Raw genomic sequence first — 19,228 nt, forward strand, 5'->3', positions numbered from 1 at the left:
GAGTTACATTTGATTGCCTGCAGGCTATAACTCTAAGAATTCACGACTTCTTTATTGTCATGTATAAAATCACAAATCCTTATTAGTTTTATATAGGATAATTCCCTTACTACCCTTCGTAAAATGAAAGTGAGTGTGGATAGCCGAAATTGGTAATTGTAGGAACACGTTAGCCCGAGTGGGAACTTTTATAGTGCATGTCAGGTGAACGATTACCATCTTGGTGTCCACAATTTTGAATCTCTCACAGAAAGTTCAAAGGGGTCATGTGATATATATGAAACAGGCCTAGATTTTTAAGAGAAACGCAATGGTGTAATCAAATTTCACATAACAGTAGTAACTATGAAGTTATTACACATGAAGCTTCTATTACAATATATTCTAGCATAAACATTGTACGTTATTTTGCCTACCCAAACGTCAGAATTAAAAGAATAGTGACAGTATAATCATCCCATTGTATGGACGCTGAGAGTGTGACTCCAAGGGATGGCATGCCAGATCTCCTGTTTGCTAATGCTTTCTAAACTGCGATTGCAGGGTAGATCCGGGAGAAAATTCTGGCAAATGTGAGTCTTTAACTTGGCACCCCCTTTTTTCCCCGTAAAGAGTAGGACCAAAACTTCTCTGCGCATAGACGTGTCGCTATTCCTACTAGCCATGGAAAATGCATTGTCTTCTGTTCACAGGCTGTATTCGGTACTTTACTCTAGTACATCCTACTATTTTACATTTATGATATAGTACTTGTAAAAAATAAATAAAAGCTACTATGTTTATTCAAATATAAATAATTGAATTTAAACAAGTGGAAAATATAAAACTTACTGTACAATATCCAGCTCAGTGCTGAAAACTCATACTTAACATACTGAAACAGGAATTCTGTATTGTGTATTGTCATTGTACTGAGGTTATTGGAGGAATAATGATCAATAAATATATTGTAGGACTAAATTATCTATATGTTAAAATGCTAGAAAAGTTTATATGTTTGTGGTCATCCTTTCGACAGTGAGTTCTCGGGAACCATAGGCTCTAGAAAGATGCCGTTTTCACTGATCGATTGCCAATTTTGTGTAGGTTGTTCAGTTCTAATTGATTATTTTAAAAAAAAGTCGTTATTTCTTTATTACATTTTTTAGGGTACACTAGAAGTGTTGACATTTTAAATAAGCATCTATCCTACGAGTTATACATTCCAACATCACACATTTGTATACAGGGGTTGTATATCTCAGGCGTTTGTTTCATGGCCAAATGTTAATGAGAAACGAAGGACAACCATTTCTTTAGTTTAAGATGTATCTTTATTGTTTGGAGTGTTTTGCCCAATGAGTACCATATATCACTGACATAATTAATTATGTGTGTAATGTATTTGCTTATTACATACTGCGTGCAAGAAGAAAGAAAACCCTGATCATACATGAATTAAAAGCTCCAACCGGAAGTAAGCTTAAATCTTGCAAACGGCATGAGATATTGAAAAAATAATCGAAAAAATCTCCCCTTTATTGTACCTCTTGCCGATTTTTATCAGAACATCTTTCACTTGTGTCTGAAAAGGGACATGTACAGATGTGAGGAATGACAAGGAGATTCATGCTAATATGTGAATGATGCGCTGTGTAGAGAGCGCAGGTTCAGCTAGTATACAGTATTTAAAAAAAAAAGGCTGTAAAAATAAAGTATTTAATAAAACTCATTTTTACTTTTCTTTTCAAGTATAACGATACAAGTGGCGTGCGCCGGCGCCCTCTGCGGCCACATCTTTCCAATGGGTCTTGCACCATCCTTGTGCGGTAGTGCAATAGTGTCTAGTCAGTCGGTGTGTGCGTAACATTTTTCATAACGCTTCTAAGTATGGGAAAGAATAACAACTTAAAGAGTAAATATAATAAAATTAATGTAAATAGTAGTGAGTTACCAGTAGCTAAAGGTGCCGTGATAATATGCAGCTTGTAAAGCTTCGCATAATTTTCGTTTTAATGTGGCGTATGTTACATTTATTGTTAGATCAAAAGTATATAACGATTTTGTCAGGAAGTACAGTGTTTGTTTCAGTGATTCCATACACATTTTTTTTTTCGTGCTTTCAGAATTATAGCAGTGAATTATGAAGCTCGTGCATTTGGTGTCACACGCCACATGAGAGGTAATGAAGCTAAAAAGATGTGTCCTGATATAATTTTGGTGAGAGTATCTGAAGTTCGCGGGAAAGCAGACCTTACAAAGTAAGTAAATTTTTTTTAGCTAATTTATTTTTTCGTTTTCTATTATAAATTTACAATTTAAAAAACTTTGCTAATGCGTCCACTTTTAACGGTGGCTGTTTCAACGGCAATTATAGCATATAAACATTGATTAACTGGAAAAATGCAAACTTTAGAAATTGTTAAGAAGATTCAAAACAAATTCACCGGAAAATGAATATCATTCTCATATGTGCGGTAGACTTGATATATAAGCTCCGGAAAGTAGCTAATAAATTTTCTTTCATTAGAGTTATCCAAGTTATAAAATCTACTTTGTTAACGATCTGGTTCCCTCTGATGTGTCAAGCCAGTATTAGGTGTGATAAACATTGTGTCGTCTCTGACCTTCTGAACTTGAGATATAAACTACATACGTCTTTTTAACCGATTAGAAAGTTTCTATATATGTTGTGTGTATGTTCAAGCACAAATCTTCAGCATAGGTGCGCCGATTTTATTATTATATGTATTTTTTTTTTTTTTTTTTTTTAATTTTTTTGTAAAGAGTGTTCTTTTCCGGTGGTTCCACATAAATTTCATAGGATCTAACGATAGTCTTCAGAGCTAGACCATCAAACTTCCCAATAGCTGACAGTGTTTATACCATAATTGTGTGTATGATCGCACATAATTTCGAAATAGGTGCACTAATGTGATTGATTTTCTATTTGTTTGAAAAAAACTGTTTTTACGGTGGTTCCATATACATCTCATTAGAATCTGTTGATCGTCATCAAAGCTAGATCTTGAAGCGTCTCAATGGTTGATAGTGTCAATATCATAATTAATTGACTTTATTTTGTACGTGCTTACGCATAACTTCAATACAAGTGTACCGACTTTTATTTTTATTTTTATTTATTTTTATTTATTTATTTATTTATTATTTTATTAAATTTCAAACAGTATAATGCGGTATTCCAAAGGTAGAGTCAATAATATACACGGTTAACCCTTTTATTATAAAAATGTCTTATATAAATTTTTTGTACAAAGTTTTCTCTAAATCTTTTAAATCCTCTTAAATAAATGTTCTTAGTATAAGATAAAAATAGTGCCTTTTAGCATACGATGCTCTCTTTGTAGGTTTTTGTCTTAACCCATAGCAGCCCCAGACGGGATAGATTTTACACTCTGTAATCCATAGCGGTCTCGGGAGCGATTATCAGAGGTTTATACTCCATAGCCCATGGCGACCTCAGGAGTAGGTATTAGGATAGATCTCCGTAGCCCATGGTGGCCTCGGGAGTAAGTATTGTAAGGGGGAGCGATCAGCACTGGCACTGATAACTTCGTGCTCCCAGCACTGATAGTCATCTTTTTGGAGGGAGGACTTGTGTAGGGGTAATCGGATTTCTTCGTAGCTTTCCGTGTCCTTTTCATTTCTTCCTGAAAAGTACATTTTCCTTCTGTTGTCTGCCACTGTTTGTTTATAATTGTAAAATTACATATTTGTAGTGAAAACATGTGGCTTCCGGTACGTGAGGATGTGTGAATCCTTACAACAGATTCTTGCAGGTTCCATTCAATTTTATGAGGATCTAATGACAGTCTTTGGATGGAGTCGGATCAGCTTTGGAGTCAACAGCTGATAATATTTAATACCGTGTGTATGTTGACGTATAATTTTATCACATAAACTGATTTTATCGTGTATATATACATATAAGTGGCCCCGCGTAGCGTAGTCGCTAACGCTCTCGCCTTCGGTGCGAGCGGTCCCTGGTTCGATGGTCGAAAAATTGTAAAAACGCTTTTTCAGACCAGCCACCCTGAATGAGATTTTCCTGGGCTTTCCTCATTTACACCAGACAAATGTCGGGGTGGTACCTAATTTATAGGTCTCAGGCCTTTCCTTCCTTTTCCCCGGATAGTGTGCTCGCCGAGGGACGTCATCCCTCAAAACGTGAAGGGCTAAAATGGCCTTAGATGCCGAAAGCCCAGAGTGAACGGTAACTACGTGGACAAACTTGGAGGGGGTAATAGTACATAAAAAAAAAAAGCAAAAAAGTCCTAGTGAACATGGGAAAATTCCGTCCCGTGGAGAAACAGCGTGTCGAAAGCATGGGATTATGAACTTCAGAGGCCAATAGTTCAAAAACAATACATCGTAGGGAGCGCGGTTAAAAACCTCACTTAGGAAGTCATACATACTCTGTTGAAAAATATATGTTTGAAAACGTAGCTATGCGTGCGCACGGATTAACAACTTGTGACACTTCTTTCCCTCACAGTATGTCTGGGAATCCCGTGCGCACGCATAGCGGCGTTTTCAAACATGCATTTTTCAATAGGGTATGACTTCCTAAGTGATGTTTGTAACCGCACTGTCTACAGTGTATTGTTTTTGAACTATTGGCCTCTGAAGTTTATGCTCCCACGGTGTCACTCCTAAACGGGGCGGAATTTCCCCGTGTTTACTAGGGCGTTTTTGCTTCTTTTTGGATGTACTATCACCCCTCCAAGTTTGTCTACGTAGTTACCGTTCATCCTGTATATATATATATATATATAGTCATGCATGTTTCCAAGGTTGACTCATTTTATAGGAAGTTAATGCCCTGTCTTTAATTTAAGTGTGTAACTAAACTAATAGCGTTACGAAAAACTGGAAAAATTTAATAAATTTTTGTTGGGGAAATAGGTAAATCTTTGTCAGGACAATCAGGGAGTGTCAGGGGAATTAACTAACTAACTCTATGGCCTGTGAAACTCGGAGATTCAATGCCGCGTTCACAAAAGCTCTCCATTGACTTTTGTCGTTAGCCAACTGAATCCAGTTTCTACTTTGTATTCCTATTTCTGCAAGATCCATCTTAATATTATCCTCCCATCTGCGCGTAGGTCTTCCTAATGATCGTTTTCTGATTGGATTTCCAGTTAAAACTTTGAACGTGTTCCTACTTTCTTCCATTCTGGCCACATAACCTGTCCATCTGAGCTTCCTAGACTTGATGACACTAACAATGTTTGGTAAACGGTATAAATGATTCAGTTCCTCTTTATGAAGTTTCCGCCATTCCCCATTCCCGTATCTCTTGGATCCGAATATTCGTCTCGGGATTTTATTCTCGAATACTTTCAGTCCACGTTATTCTCTCAGAGTAAGCTACATGTTTTGCAGCCATACAGTACAACAGACATGATTATCGTTTTATATATTTTAAGCTTCAGATTCCTTGACAGAGTTCGCGACGACAAAAGATTTTGAACTGAATAATAACACAAATTCCCTGGTTTTAGTCAACATTTAATTTCTTTAAGAATATAGTTTTGATGTCAGGGAAAATCTGAGAGAGCTCTGACATGACAAGTGTTGGAAACCCAAACAATCATTTCTACTAACTCTTTATATGAATGAATTAATTAATTTTAAAAAATTAAGTTACAGTCAACTTGGAAATTAATTATTTTCTTTTCCTATATAGGTATCGTAATGCAGGTAACGAAGTTGCAGAAGTGTTTTGTCAGTTCAGTAACTGCGTACAACGAGCGAGTGTTGACGAAGCCTACCTCGATTTGACAGAGGCTGTAGAGTCTCGTTTACAATCAATGAAAAATAATCAGCTGACATCTGATGCACTGCCTAACACATATGTAATTGGATATGAGGACCCAAGTGGAAATACAACAACAGGTATGTAGAGTAATGGTATTGTGACAAAGTTTCAGTGAGTTCGTGCTTCCCCACCCCCTCCCCCATCGTGGTACATAGGGTCCCTCTTTCGTTCCCCGGCCAAGTGAGTTTGTGGTGGACAATATCGTGTCCATGGGTTTTCTTGGGGTACTCCTGTTTCCTCCCACTTTCTCACTCCACCAATTCTTACTTGAATCATTGTCTCCCTTAGCTTAAGAGGACATAATCATTGGGCGTTAAAACGCAAGGATTTTATTTCATTTCATTTAATTTGAATAACTTGATAAAAACTTATCATTGAATGGGTAGTGTTAAAATTGAGAAGTTTGATGTAATAAGGGCATAAGCGAGGTTACGCCTCTTTTGCATCAAACGCATAAGTAGCTTTTACTATACTTGTTTGGCCTCCTGTCAAAATTTCAACTCAATATCGGAATAAAATGCTGCATATTACATTGTTTTATGTAAGAAAAACACACTACTTAAATTTTCAACATCGTTTTTCTCCAAATGCATATTTCAAACTTATACCCTTACTGCATCGAACTCCTCAATTGTCTTGTAAATTTCGACAGTGATACCTGTCTTCCTCGACAGATCACTGTGAAAGCTATGTAGAACAATGAAATATAGAAACCGTTTGAGACATATTTCTTAACTAAATAATATCACTATTCGCTAACCTTATATTTTCGTACTTGCAGCTACCGAGGATTAGAACAAAGAGTGGTTCTGGAATCAAGAGTAGCAAGTATTACCTGCGTATAGGGTATATGTGCCACTGTTTGAAAAAGACAAACAATAATCTGGTAGTTAACAGTGCAAATACACTACACAAATAAATTACAATTTCTTCCAGCAAAATAAAAGCTCCGTTATTGGCAGAGATGCTAAAAGTGCTACCTTTCTTTTCCTTAATGGAGTCTCTAAATATATATGCTTTTTACAAAATTCATTACTTATGAATTCTTTGTTTAGTTCAAGGTTGGCTATCTTTATTGATTTTCAAACGAGCACTTCATTGGTGTTCAGCAAGTACACGTTATGCAACCTAGCATACCAGGATTGTCATGTTGATTGTCTAACCACCTTATAGTGTCTGAAAGTCACACTTGCTGTGTATTTTACCGGCTGCCTAAACTCAAACTGGTAGACGGGGGGAAAAAGTCAACCAAGAAACAGATACAACCCTTTTCTGTTTTGTTATAGAATTCGGCTTACGTTTCGTTTTCCGTTCGGGAAACACTTTGTTGTGACCTTCAGATATTCTGTTTAAAGCTAATGCAAGTTCGGTTTACAAAATTAAAGCCATAAATTTACAAGCTCTAGACTTTGTTATCCCATTTCTGGTCAGACGATTATTTAATGGCTACTTGCTTTTTTGTAGGATTCAAAATATTTCTGGTTTTGATTTGTTGCACCATTCTGATTCAAGCATGAGCTAACTTCATCATTTTTTGGTCCAGTTTTGGCATAATCTTTTCTTGGCCTGACGTAGTAAATCTTCAAAACTATAATGTTCTATTAACTTTTTTGATTTAGATTTCACACGTTCATGATGAAATCCAAATCGTTTTGCTACTTCATGGTATGTTGTTATTCTTTTCTCGTCGCAAGACAAGTGTGCGCACAATTTAACGTACCATTTCACTTGTAAGTTACGACATACTGTATTGCATTTGCCACTACACACATCAGCAAATACTAAACAACTACAGTTGTGACAAGGAGCTCCTCCGTGGCTAAGCGGTTAGCGTACGCGCCTTTGGCGTGGGAGACCCGGGTTCGATTCCCGGCGGGAGTTCATGTTGTTTGGAGTCCACGTTAATCAGTAGGTCCACTTCTCATTATAGCCGCGCTGCTGAACGGGACGTTAAACTCACACTCAACTCAACTACAGTTGTGACAAGTACAAAAGTCCCACGTCAGTGCACTCTTTCGATTTTTCAATTGGGCGCATACGCAACACTACTACAAATGCTGATAACTTCTTTTTGATACGCTCACCTATAATGCTAGAGATTACAGTCCTATCTCACGTCAAAGGGAGGCATGGTGGCTCAGTGGTAGAGCTCTTAACCTCTGGTGCCTGGGGTCTGGTTCGATCCCCGGACAGGTAAGTTTGTGTTGGACAGCATCGAGTTCATGGGTTTTCTTGGGGTACTTCCGTTTCCTCCCACTTTCTCATTACACTCATTCTTCCATCATAATTCACTTATGATAAAAGGACATAATTGTGGGACGTTAAACTGAAATATTTCACCTCATTTCCATCCCACGTCGAGTCAGTTTGTGGTAGAAGCCATCATGTCTGAGTTTTTTTTCGGTTTCTCCCGTTTTCTCACACATTTCCATTCTACCAATTATCCCACCATTTTTCATTTTCATTCTTCATCCGTTTCCTTTAGCCTAACGAGCATAATCATGGGATGCTAAACAAGAAATTTTATTCAACTACTTTCCGATACACTTTTTAATAATAGCACGTATTAATGTAATAGATTTATGCTACTACAGCTGCAATGCATTATTTTCGAAGGAGGTGGCATTTTTTTTCATATTTGTAGTATAATTCAGACAATAGCTAATTGTTGGTTGATTCGAGTTTAGTGTCCATTTGAGCAGCAAGGCTATAGGAGATGTGGACCTAGAACTTAACGTGGGATCTGAACCACATGTCTTGTCACCAGGAATCGAATCCAGGTCTCCTGCTCCAAATAGTTATTGTATTGTAGTTAATTGGAAAATATCATTTTAACAATAGAACTGCACATTTAACTTTACAGAACTATGTTGATTTCTTCCACTTTGAGTAGTCTGTTTACTTATTTCTGATTTTAATTACATAATATTTTAGGACATCTCGATTTGTTATATCCTGGTGGTTCAGTGATAAAGCGTTCACCTGTGGTGCGTGGGGTTCCTGGTTCGATTCTTGCCAACTGAACTTGGTGATGCACAAACACCATGTGCGTGGGGTTTCTCGTTTCCTCCCACTTTCTTCATTCCTTTCTCATCATCAGTGTCTCCTTTAGCCAAGCAAGCATAACCGTGGAAGGTTAGACAGAAAGATTTCATTTCGATTCGTTATATCTTTTCTGTAAATGTTGAGGTCATTCATGTTCCTAAAATTCATAAGTGTTTTCTGACATCCCCGCAGAGGGTTTTTCTGCTGTTAGTTTCCGAAATTATTTTTATTTTCGGTTTTTAGATCAAATCATTTTGTACAATATAAATTGTGGTATTTAATTAATTAATTAATTATTTTTCAGAGTCCAGAAAGAAGCAAGTACAGGATTGGCTACGGGATATATATAATAATGAAATGAGTAGTTCCGAAGATTTGAAGTTAGCTATGGCTGGCGTTATTGTGGAAGAAATGAGACAGGAGGTATACAAGCAGACTGGCTTTCGTTGCTCAGCAGGTATTGCCCATAATAAGGTATGTTTATCATATTGTGCCATTATTAGAAGGTCGAGCTCCTTCGTGGCTAAGCGGTTAGCGTATGCGCTTTTGGCGTGGGAGATCCGGGTTCGATTCCCGGTGGGAGCTCATGTGGTTCGGATTCCACATTAAACTATAGCTTCACGTCTCATATAGCCTCGCTGCTGAACAAGACGCTAAACTAAAATCAACTCAACTCAACATTATTGGCAGGTAACTTGCTACAAATGAGAAGATTCCATGGTCCACGGTCTTCAGTTAACCTCTTCGTATTCACGTACGATTTTTCTGGTTGATATCATCCATTAATTGTAGCCTCCTTCGTCCCCTCCCTCTCCTTCCTGCCACTATACCCTCTAGCATGTCCCTCAGGATATTGTTTCTTCTTAGCCAATGTTCTAACCAGTTTCTCTTCTTCTCTTAAAGATATCTGAAATTATTCTTTCCTTCCCCATCATTTCTAACATCCTCTCGTTCTTTTTCCGCTTGGCCCAGCTAATTCTCTCAATTCTTCTCCACACCCACATTTCGAAAGTTTCCAGTCTTCCGTCACCACTTTTGCGTAATGTCTATGTTCTTTGTTTCTTCGTCATACAGTACAATACTCCACACGAAGCATTTTATGAGACTTTTTCTCATGTATAGTATGTTTATAGACTTAAAACTATTTATTTATTTGTTTCTATGAGTTTACAGGGTGTCTATTGGTCACGAAATCAGAAATCGTTCATGAAAGTCATGAAAAAGTCACGAAATTTGGCTTTTGGGTCACGATTTTTTTATCTGTGCAATAAAAAAAATGTAGACTGGAAAATTTTGCTCTATTAAACGTCAAAAATGTCAATGGTCGGCTTGAGATGCTACCAAATCGCAAGTAAAGCACGCTTCTATTGCATGCATGAAAATTCGGCCCAATTCGCACCCAAATTCGCTCCTGAGTATGTTACTAAATTTTTATGGTTTCGGAAAGAAAAGGTAACGAAATTTCATTTTGTAATTTTAGTAGACACCCTGGTTCATCAAGCCAAGTTTTCAATTTTAATTTACAAAATTTCTTCGCAAGTAAATTATAAGTTGATATTACGTTTTTGTAACATTTAATATCCGTAAATCATTCCTGCATTCTTTTTTTAATCGTACTTAACTTGCTTGTAAGCTTCCTTGGGTTCATTTACTAGTGTTATTTCTAATATTTTACTAATTCAGTGGGGATTAGGTGAGATAATTATTTAAAACTAAAATTCACTCCCAAAAGTGAACTACCCTTGTAGATTTTTCCATAAGAAAAGTGACTTACGTCATACATTAGGGTTATTAATAAAATATTTGTTTATATAAAATGACAATCGCAGAAGTCGTATTTCACAAAGCTGTCAGAAAACTCAGCCCAAGCGTAAACTACCCCTTGTGGATATTCTTATTGAAATTATTTACGTAGCATTATAGGAATAATAATGACTTTTATTTATGAAATATGAAGAAAATCACCTGAGTCATTATTCAGAAAGTAGTCTGAGAAGAAACTCACCTCAAGAATAAACTACCCCTTGTGAATTTATTCATAAGGAGTCATGTACGCAAAGCCATACAGTTATTAATAAATTTTAGTTGTGAAATATGAACAACATTGCCTGAGTTGTTTTTGAGAAAATTGTCCGATAAAAACTCAATCCTAAGAATAAACTACCCCTCGTATATTTTTAAGGACAAATGAGTAATGCCATATTGTGAGATTCTTAATGACATTTATTTATGAAGTATGAACAATATCGCCAGAATCGGTTGTGAGAAAATCGTTCGAAAAACCTCAAGACAAATAAATTGTGATATATTATAAGGTTATTAATGAAACATTTAATTATGAAATATGGATCGCCTGAGTCGTTTTTGAGAAAGTCGTCCGATAAAAGCATTCTCAAGCAGGGTTGGCTGGTTTAAACCAGCTGGTTTTTTCAAAAAAAAAAAAAACAACTGGTTTAAACAAAGAAAAAAAAACGAAAAATGCTTTAAATCGTGTGAACGTTGTTGTGGTAGCCTCATTTACATGTACGGTTCTTACTTTCTATTTCTTCACGGGCGTGGGTGTATGCTATGTCGTACGTCTCCTCCACTCACCGTCGTCATAAGGTATTTAACCTTCTACCAGGTGGCACGTTACAGATGTTAACTGACGTTGTTCTTTAACGAGTACCCTTATTCCTGTAAACCATACCACGAGATACAATCCCTACGATGTACAATGAACGAAGGTTAATACGACAGCCACAGCGAGGAATTGCTTGTATTACGCATCGGTAACGCAATGTCCTGGTTCTTGAATGAACAGAGATCATAAGGAAGGCGTTAATTGTGACATCGCACGGAGTTTTGCCAGATACCGTGACGAACTTAGTAATAACTAAGAGAGTAAAGAGATTGTGAAAACCATGTAATAATTTAATGATCAAATTTATAATACCGTCCAATCTTACATTCTCGAGGTTCGATTAAGTACAGTATCTATTACATATACAAATTCAAATAACATTTACAACTTCTTCTGAAGTAACTGAAGACAGGTAACATAATTGTATTACGACGTCAACCATCTCTTCATGTGTATGGATACTTCAACCACAAGGCAAATATCTAAAACTTGGACATTATAGACGTATCATATAGAATGGATGATAGGTTAGTTTCTTGGCCTTCTACCAGATATTTGTCGAACTACGTGGATATACGGATTTTTCTTCAGGGTATCAGGTATCTATGTTTGACTAAAATTCTCTTCTTTCATTCATTATTTCTTTTGTAGCTTAAATACTTATATTCATAATTCGTAAGCAAGCATTTATTATTTTCAAATTAAGACTATTCAACTTTTCGTTCTTTCATACACATATTACATATTCTTTCTGTATATATTTAAAAATATTCGTATTGTGTACTTCTCCGTGACTGATCCCTACTTTCTATTGTTCTTTCTAGATAACTGATCCATCGTAGCTTCAACATCGAGGGTAGCTACATTTATTAGATACTTTAAATGTAAAGTATGAATGACTACGCAAATATCAGTTACTAATAGCTTAACAAACGTATTCCAAAAATTGTTCCTTGACTTATCAATCTATAGTCTTGTACCCTTGGTTGAACTTCATAATCTTGTTAACACATGAGAGAGTTAGCTGTATTGAAAAACGACTATGCCAGACTACGTTGGTTAACATCCCAGTTTTGATACTTCAGGGTTTAAGTTTTCTACAGGGAATTTTGATGAACATCCTAGTACGTGTTAGATAAAGTAATTCATGTTTGCGTGGCAATACGGGTTCTGAGCAGAATAGTCCCCGAAACGGTAACTTCGTAGCAGTTGAACATACTTAATTCTGGTACCTCGACAAACAACATTATTCTTTCTTAATTTTATCTTATAAGATAATTTTACCTTTTAGATCAAATTGTTTCTTCCTTTATCGATATTATGACACTTCAAGCTAATTCACTGTGAATATAAGTGATTTTTGTCATAAATTAAACTTGTTGCTTTTAAACTTTTCGTTGATAAAATTATTGTGTGTATTCTTATTTTCTTTAGTTTTCTTTCTTTTCTATTCAGGTGCCAGAATTAGACCTTTTCGCCAGGCTCAAGACATATTTCATATAAAGAAATAAGCTTTTAGGCTCACATTTACAATACATAGTGCGATTATACACACTAAATCAGAGCATTAAATACGAAAATAAAATTACATAATGTGTAGAGAATGATTAAATTAAAATATGACATATCAATTGATATCTGTAGTGTGGAGTACAAATCTGGAGCACTACAACGTCTGGTGATGTCTCCACATATCACACTCTCTGCATTCCGTTTAGCTACTTTTCACCTTTTAATCAAGGGGTCCCGTGTTCAATTCTCGGTCGAACCACAACCCATCTTTCAAGTGTAAACCAAATAGCGATTCGAGGTGTCCCTTTAAGCGAAAGTCTTCTCCGTGATAACCTTGGTATTTCGTAAGGATTTTAAACCTAAACATACGAAACGAAACCAAACTATATATTTCTACTTGCCTGAATGCCTGTTATTTTATAAAGAAGCCAAGGTTGCTTAAATATATTGATAGAAATTGGTAAAATGTATCAACTGCCTACGTAGCTTCCAACATCAGTTTGGATTTGACTTTGTTTTAATTTTATTTAATGATATCTACATACCAAATTTGTAATTTAATACATAAGTTTTAGCGTAGTGATTATGATACGTTGACCTTAAAATTGTACATACAAATACATTTAAAGTAATAATAGGATTTTCCCAATGGCTAAGGTGGGAGTTTCCCGATTTATATGTAATTCAGTATAATGCTTTTAATTGTGTAACTGTTTATCATTTTGTACTTCTGAAATGACTCTTGACAATTATATTAACAAGTAGGCCTATGTAAAGATCAGTACAACGTATTTTTATCAGGAGTCCTTTGTGAGTGAGTCAGCAATCGCATTTGTGATCAATTAGTTCCGGTTTCGTGTCGGAATTGACAATTTCTCTTGGATGTAAGCCGAGAAACGGTTTGGATTCTTCTTTAAGCTTATGTGACCCCTTCCAGCATAACCTTGTTGTTGCATAATACCAAGGCGAAACAAACTAATTTCTGTCCATATCTAATATAAATACATAGAGTAAATTATTTAAACAAAAAAAAAAAAAAAAAAAAAAAAAAAACTGGTTTAAACCCAAAAAAACGGGTTTAAACCAAAAAAATCTGTTTATTTGTTTTTTTCAATAAAAACTATGGTTTTTGCCAACCCTGTTCTCAAGAGTAAACTATCCGTTCTCGACTTTTCCCAGGTAAATCACTTGTATCATAGTATAGGGTTTTATTGAAAAATTCATTTATAAAATATAAACAAAATCATTAGGGCTGTTTTTGAGAAACTCGCTGATTTCTGTTTTCACCCTTATTTTTAGAGGTAGGAAGAAAATTCGACCCCCTCCCTCTCCCTGGAGAATCACACAAAAACCTAGTTTAAATTTAGTCTCGATACATTAAACCATATGACCTCTAAGCGAATATACATCCCAGGGGGGAGGAGGCACGCTGGCTCAGCGGTAGGGTGCTTATCTCTGGTGCGTGGGGTCCCTGGTTCGACCCCCGGCCAAATAAGTTTGTCCATTTCCTTTCACATTCTCATTCCACCAATTCTTCCATTGTCATTCACTTGCTTTAATCATCCGTCTCCCTTAGCCTAAAGGGTATAATCGTCATACGTTAAACTTAAAGATTTCATTTTTAAATTACATGTTCAGATTAGTTAGAAAAAAAAAATCCTTTTATTTCAATCCTGTCCTTGCTATTTTCTTTTTTAACTTAAAAAAAATAACATTTACAGTCCATCGTATTGCAAACCGGTTGAAGAGTATTTTTATTTAAAAAAAAAAAAAAACACTTCTCTTCCAAATTCTTACAGATCGTTCAAAATATATATATATATATATATATATATATATATATATATATATATATATATATATATACAGTGAAACCTCCCTTAACGGACATCTCTATAATACGGACATATATTTTTGTCCCGGCAAAAATATATGTTCTCTTACGGAACAAAACCCTCCCTTTTACGGACACTCTCAGATACGGACGTGGACAGTCCCCTTTTCCCCCCAAACATTTCAATAACCTCTTCATAATGGACAGGAATTATTCTCAGTTCTGTCATATATTACAGTCGAAACAAAAGTCTTTTCCCCACAAGTGTATCTATCGTGAGTCTAGACCTGGTGAACAATCAAAGAGAACAAATTCAACTTACGAATTTTTTTTTTTTTTTTTTTTTTTTTTTTTTTTTTTTTTTTTTATCCGCAATAAATTACTTTCTGGCGGAAATCCTAGTAAATCTTCAATAAGCAATTGCAGGGTCAGTCGTATGGCCAAGAATTCTATGAGAAAGATCTTCCCTTCCCGTACAAATTTAGTCCTTTTTCCTCTGGGCCTTGCATCTTTCCTGACAATTTCATAGATAACAAAACAAACATTGTTTGTTTTACATTTTCAACGAGTAATGTTTCCTCTCTTACTTTTTTTTGGAAAAGTAACATTTTTTGTACAAATTGGCGTGTCGAACATGGAAAAGTAACATTTTTTGTACAAATTGGCGTGTCGAACAATTAAACAATTACAGAAATATGTCATTAATCGTGGTGACACACAAGTTCTTCAATTGATCAAACAGTTACAAACAAGTTTCAAACAGAAACTATTCTCTGTTTCACCTTATGAAGAATATAAAACGGAAATGTTCAACGAGCGCGACGTTGCCACTTATAATGAGTATGAGGAGGCCGATTTGAGAGAGAGAGAGAGAGAAAAACAAGAACATAAACCAAACAGCGCAGCGGTAAGCGACTCAATAATAATAATAATAATAATAATAATAATAATAATAATAATAATAATCCATCTGCATCCCACATTTCTTTCTCATTTTTTTTAATGTGTTCAAAATAGTTTTTACAGTCTTCTGAACTATTTTTTTTTATCCCTTCCTCGAGCAAAATCTGAACGACAGACAATTTAAATGTTTTATTTTCTGAAGCAACATGGCCCTTAACTTTACTCCACACAAGTTCAATAGGAGAGAGTTCACAATGATAAGGGGACAGACAAAGTACTTCATGTCCGGCTTCCTTTGTAATACGGTCTATTCTATAGGAGACTTCTATATTAGAAGTAACCTTATTTAACATTTCTATTACTTCAAATTTGTTCCAGTTTGAATCACATTCAACACATTTAGTTTTTAACCACTCCACAATTTCTTTTTTACTACATTAGTTCGTTGGGATTTTTTCGTCCTTTACTGAGTGTGTGGGATCATTGTCAATTACAATCACGGAATTTGGTGGTAAATTCGGAAGGAGTTTTTCTTGGAAATATTGTTCATATTTTGCTGAATCTAATTCTCCGTGATAATCACCTGTTTTTGTGCCGTGAAAAACGAGGTCAGCTCCAGGAATTAACCCACTCTCAGTCATTGCATGAATAACTATTACCCTGCCCCCCTTTCCAGAAGGTGCCTTGACGCCTGAGGACAAACCTCTCCAAGCTTGGTTAGCTGTTTTGATAGTAGTATCATGCGATGCCTTTGACTTTGTGTGACCAGCGGTGACCCAGGTTTCGTCAGTATAAACAATGCACTTACCTTCTTGCCTCTGTTGCTTAATATTCTTCAAATATCGATGCCTCCATGCGATAATGTCCTCTCTCTCAATCAACAGAGATCGGCGCTTACGAGACATAAAGCTGAATCCCATGTCAAGTAGAAGGCGATGCAACGTCGATAATGATAAAGTAGGCAGGTCGTCGTCCTCTGCAATAATACGATGAATTTTCCGCAAAGAAGGAAGCTCATTGTCCCTATACATTTTATGAATTTTGCGACGTATTGCTGCTTGGGTAAAAAGAGTCATATTTCTCCAGCCTTGTATTTTTATTGTCGCTTGGTCTTTTCTTGCGTGGAGTAGAAACTTTTCCTTTAGTGCGATGGAATTCCTGACGCACTTTCGATATAGTTGTGATTCCCACTAATGTTGCTTCAGAGATCTTCCTCATTGCTTCTGAGTTTTAATACCCCCCTTCACTGTCTGGTTTCGAAAATATGAATACACGTTTAATAACATTGTTTTCTCACCAGTAGAAAGAGGTTTCCCTTTCTTTCTTTGCTCCTTATAACAATGTGGGGAATTTTCAGTCATTCTCTCTCTCTCTCTCTCTCAAAAAAAAACAGCACTATAGCAGTTAAACACAAAATTAACTAATAACAACACTAATAATAAAATAGATAACACACGAAGTAACTCTAACAAGAAAAATATACAAAATAAAACAAAACAGATACGCACACCAAAAATTCACTGAACTAGCACAGATCAAAATGAATCAAAACTGTCATGCGTAGCGCTTCCGACGACCAGCGACGTGGCAACAACTGAGCTCATGTTGCCAAACTTACCCTATCGTAAGAAGTTTAACTGATAAAGAATGAGTTTGCATACCTCTATTGTTATTCTAACAATCAGTCTTACTTTCTTTGTTTATCTGCTGCAAAAGTTTCTACATTTTAAAAAGTTTTTCGATACTCTGATATCTAAGTGAGAGTAAATTTGACAATCTTACTTGCGTCATGCTTTTTCTTTTGTCATCTGCTACAGTTAGGGTTGCAAGTACTTTTGTTATTGTGCTAGCTGAACGTACTAGCTACCCTGGACACTCGAACAATTTATAAATAGTCAACTCTACAGTTTAATTTGTTTTTACCACAATCTTGGAAAACATTTTAAATTCTGTCACTAACTGAATTCACCAAAACCATTTTTGGTTTTAAACCGGCTCGTTTTTCTACTAATAAATCAGCAAACCTAACACTTTTAATAAACATATGATACCAGGGCCGTTACTTGTAAAGGGGAAGGAGGGGCAACTGCCCTCCCAGGGAAGCTCCCCGCCCTTGGAAGGGGGCCCATTTTAAGACAAAATTTTCTTACTCGATATACGATATGAACATGAAATTATAAATAAAGCAACAAATAAGTTCACTACATTACATAAACGAAACAGCACACAAAAGATAAATAAAATAAGTCGTGGGCTCATTTCAGTAAAAGAAAATGTCTAGTATTGGGTGTCCTAGAAATAATATTTATTCGTATAGCTTTGAGGTTTGTCAATATTGTCCCCTTAATTAAATTCTCATGTATGGAATGGAGCCAGGGGCGTACTAACGGTCCAGCAGACCTTGCGGTGCGGGAGTACCCTCAGGCTCTGGGAGGGGCATAAAGTGTAAGATAAAGATGGAAAGAGGGGGCCCAAGAATTAGAAAAACAATTTTTCTAGGGGGCCCAAATACGCGTATTAATGATTGTCCCCCCCCCCCCCCCCCAGAAAAAATCTAAGTTACGGCGCCCTATGATACTGATTGATAGAATTGCATTTGAAGATAGAATTGCATTCCTTTTCTATCAAGGAGTGTGTAATAAAATTGAATATTAGAAGGGTGTAGAAGCTGAAGGCAATTATAAACAACTAAAATGGCAAGGCTATCTGCTTATTAAAAGAAAAAAGAAGAGAAAAGGCGAATTTCAGCTTTCTAAGTTGAGTGGCCAGTGAAATACTCTTTTTTTTTTCTTGGTATAGTGTCATAATCAAAGTAATATGATAACAATCTCAATTGGCATTGAGGTCTAATACAAACCGAAAATCTTTTCATTCTGCTTTGTCGTTTGGCCATACAGAAAATTGTATTACACACACTATTAAGTTATTTAATTAAAGATACTGTTATAAATATCTACATAAAGTGACTTGTGTCATTCACTTCCCACTTGTTCCACGAATAGAGGCAACCGGAATCTTGTTGTACGAGACTATATGCACATGTTTTTAATCTTTTCTGACAGAAAAGTGCATTTTTTGATACTGGCTACACTGGTTTGACGCGTCTGACGTATTTCCGTTTTATATTCTTCATAAGGTGAAACACAGTATAGTGTCCCTAGGATTGCAAACAACTATTGCAGACTTTTTCCCCAAAAAGCGTAGTTGGTGAGTTGTTCTCCACATTTTCAGTATTTAATAATAATATTGCATGCTCTTATTAACCTATTTTTACTTTTAGTATAGGCGGTACGTGAATTAATTGATTTTTTTACAGGGTGATGACATGTACTTAAGAAAATTACCATACACGCATTATCTTGTGCAGTATACGAATATATTAACACATCCCCCAGCAATAATATTATTTAACAGAAATGAATTTCTCCTTCATCCTTCCCAGTAATTGAAATGCGTACCACATAGAGTATTTTCATATTGAATTTTACGT

The 19,228-nt window shown here is 35.9% G+C and overlaps 1 protein-coding gene across 2 annotated transcripts in view; it reads left to right on the top strand.

The window, feature by feature from the left end:
- The window catches only part of PolH (DNA polymerase eta), an 81,101-nt gene that overhangs the window by 12,590 nt on the left and 49,283 nt on the right, over nucleotides 1–19,228 (top strand). For both annotated transcript variants that reach the window (XM_081726036.1, XM_081726037.1), the window contains exons 3-5: nucleotides 2,106–2,240; nucleotides 5,690–5,898; nucleotides 9,171–9,340. In XM_081726036.1, coding sequence (XP_081582162.1) covers nucleotides 2,106–2,240; nucleotides 5,690–5,898; nucleotides 9,171–9,340 — 514 coding nt within the window. The remainder of the gene's footprint in view (nucleotides 1–2,105; nucleotides 2,241–5,689; nucleotides 5,899–9,170; nucleotides 9,341–19,228) is intronic.

The sequence above is a fragment of the Thermobia domestica genome, chromosome 9, assembly GCF_964235325.1.
Source record: "Thermobia domestica chromosome 9, izTheDome1.hap1.1, whole genome shotgun sequence".
In the NCBI taxonomy this organism is placed as follows: domain Eukaryota; kingdom Metazoa; phylum Arthropoda; class Insecta; order Zygentoma; family Lepismatidae; genus Thermobia; species Thermobia domestica.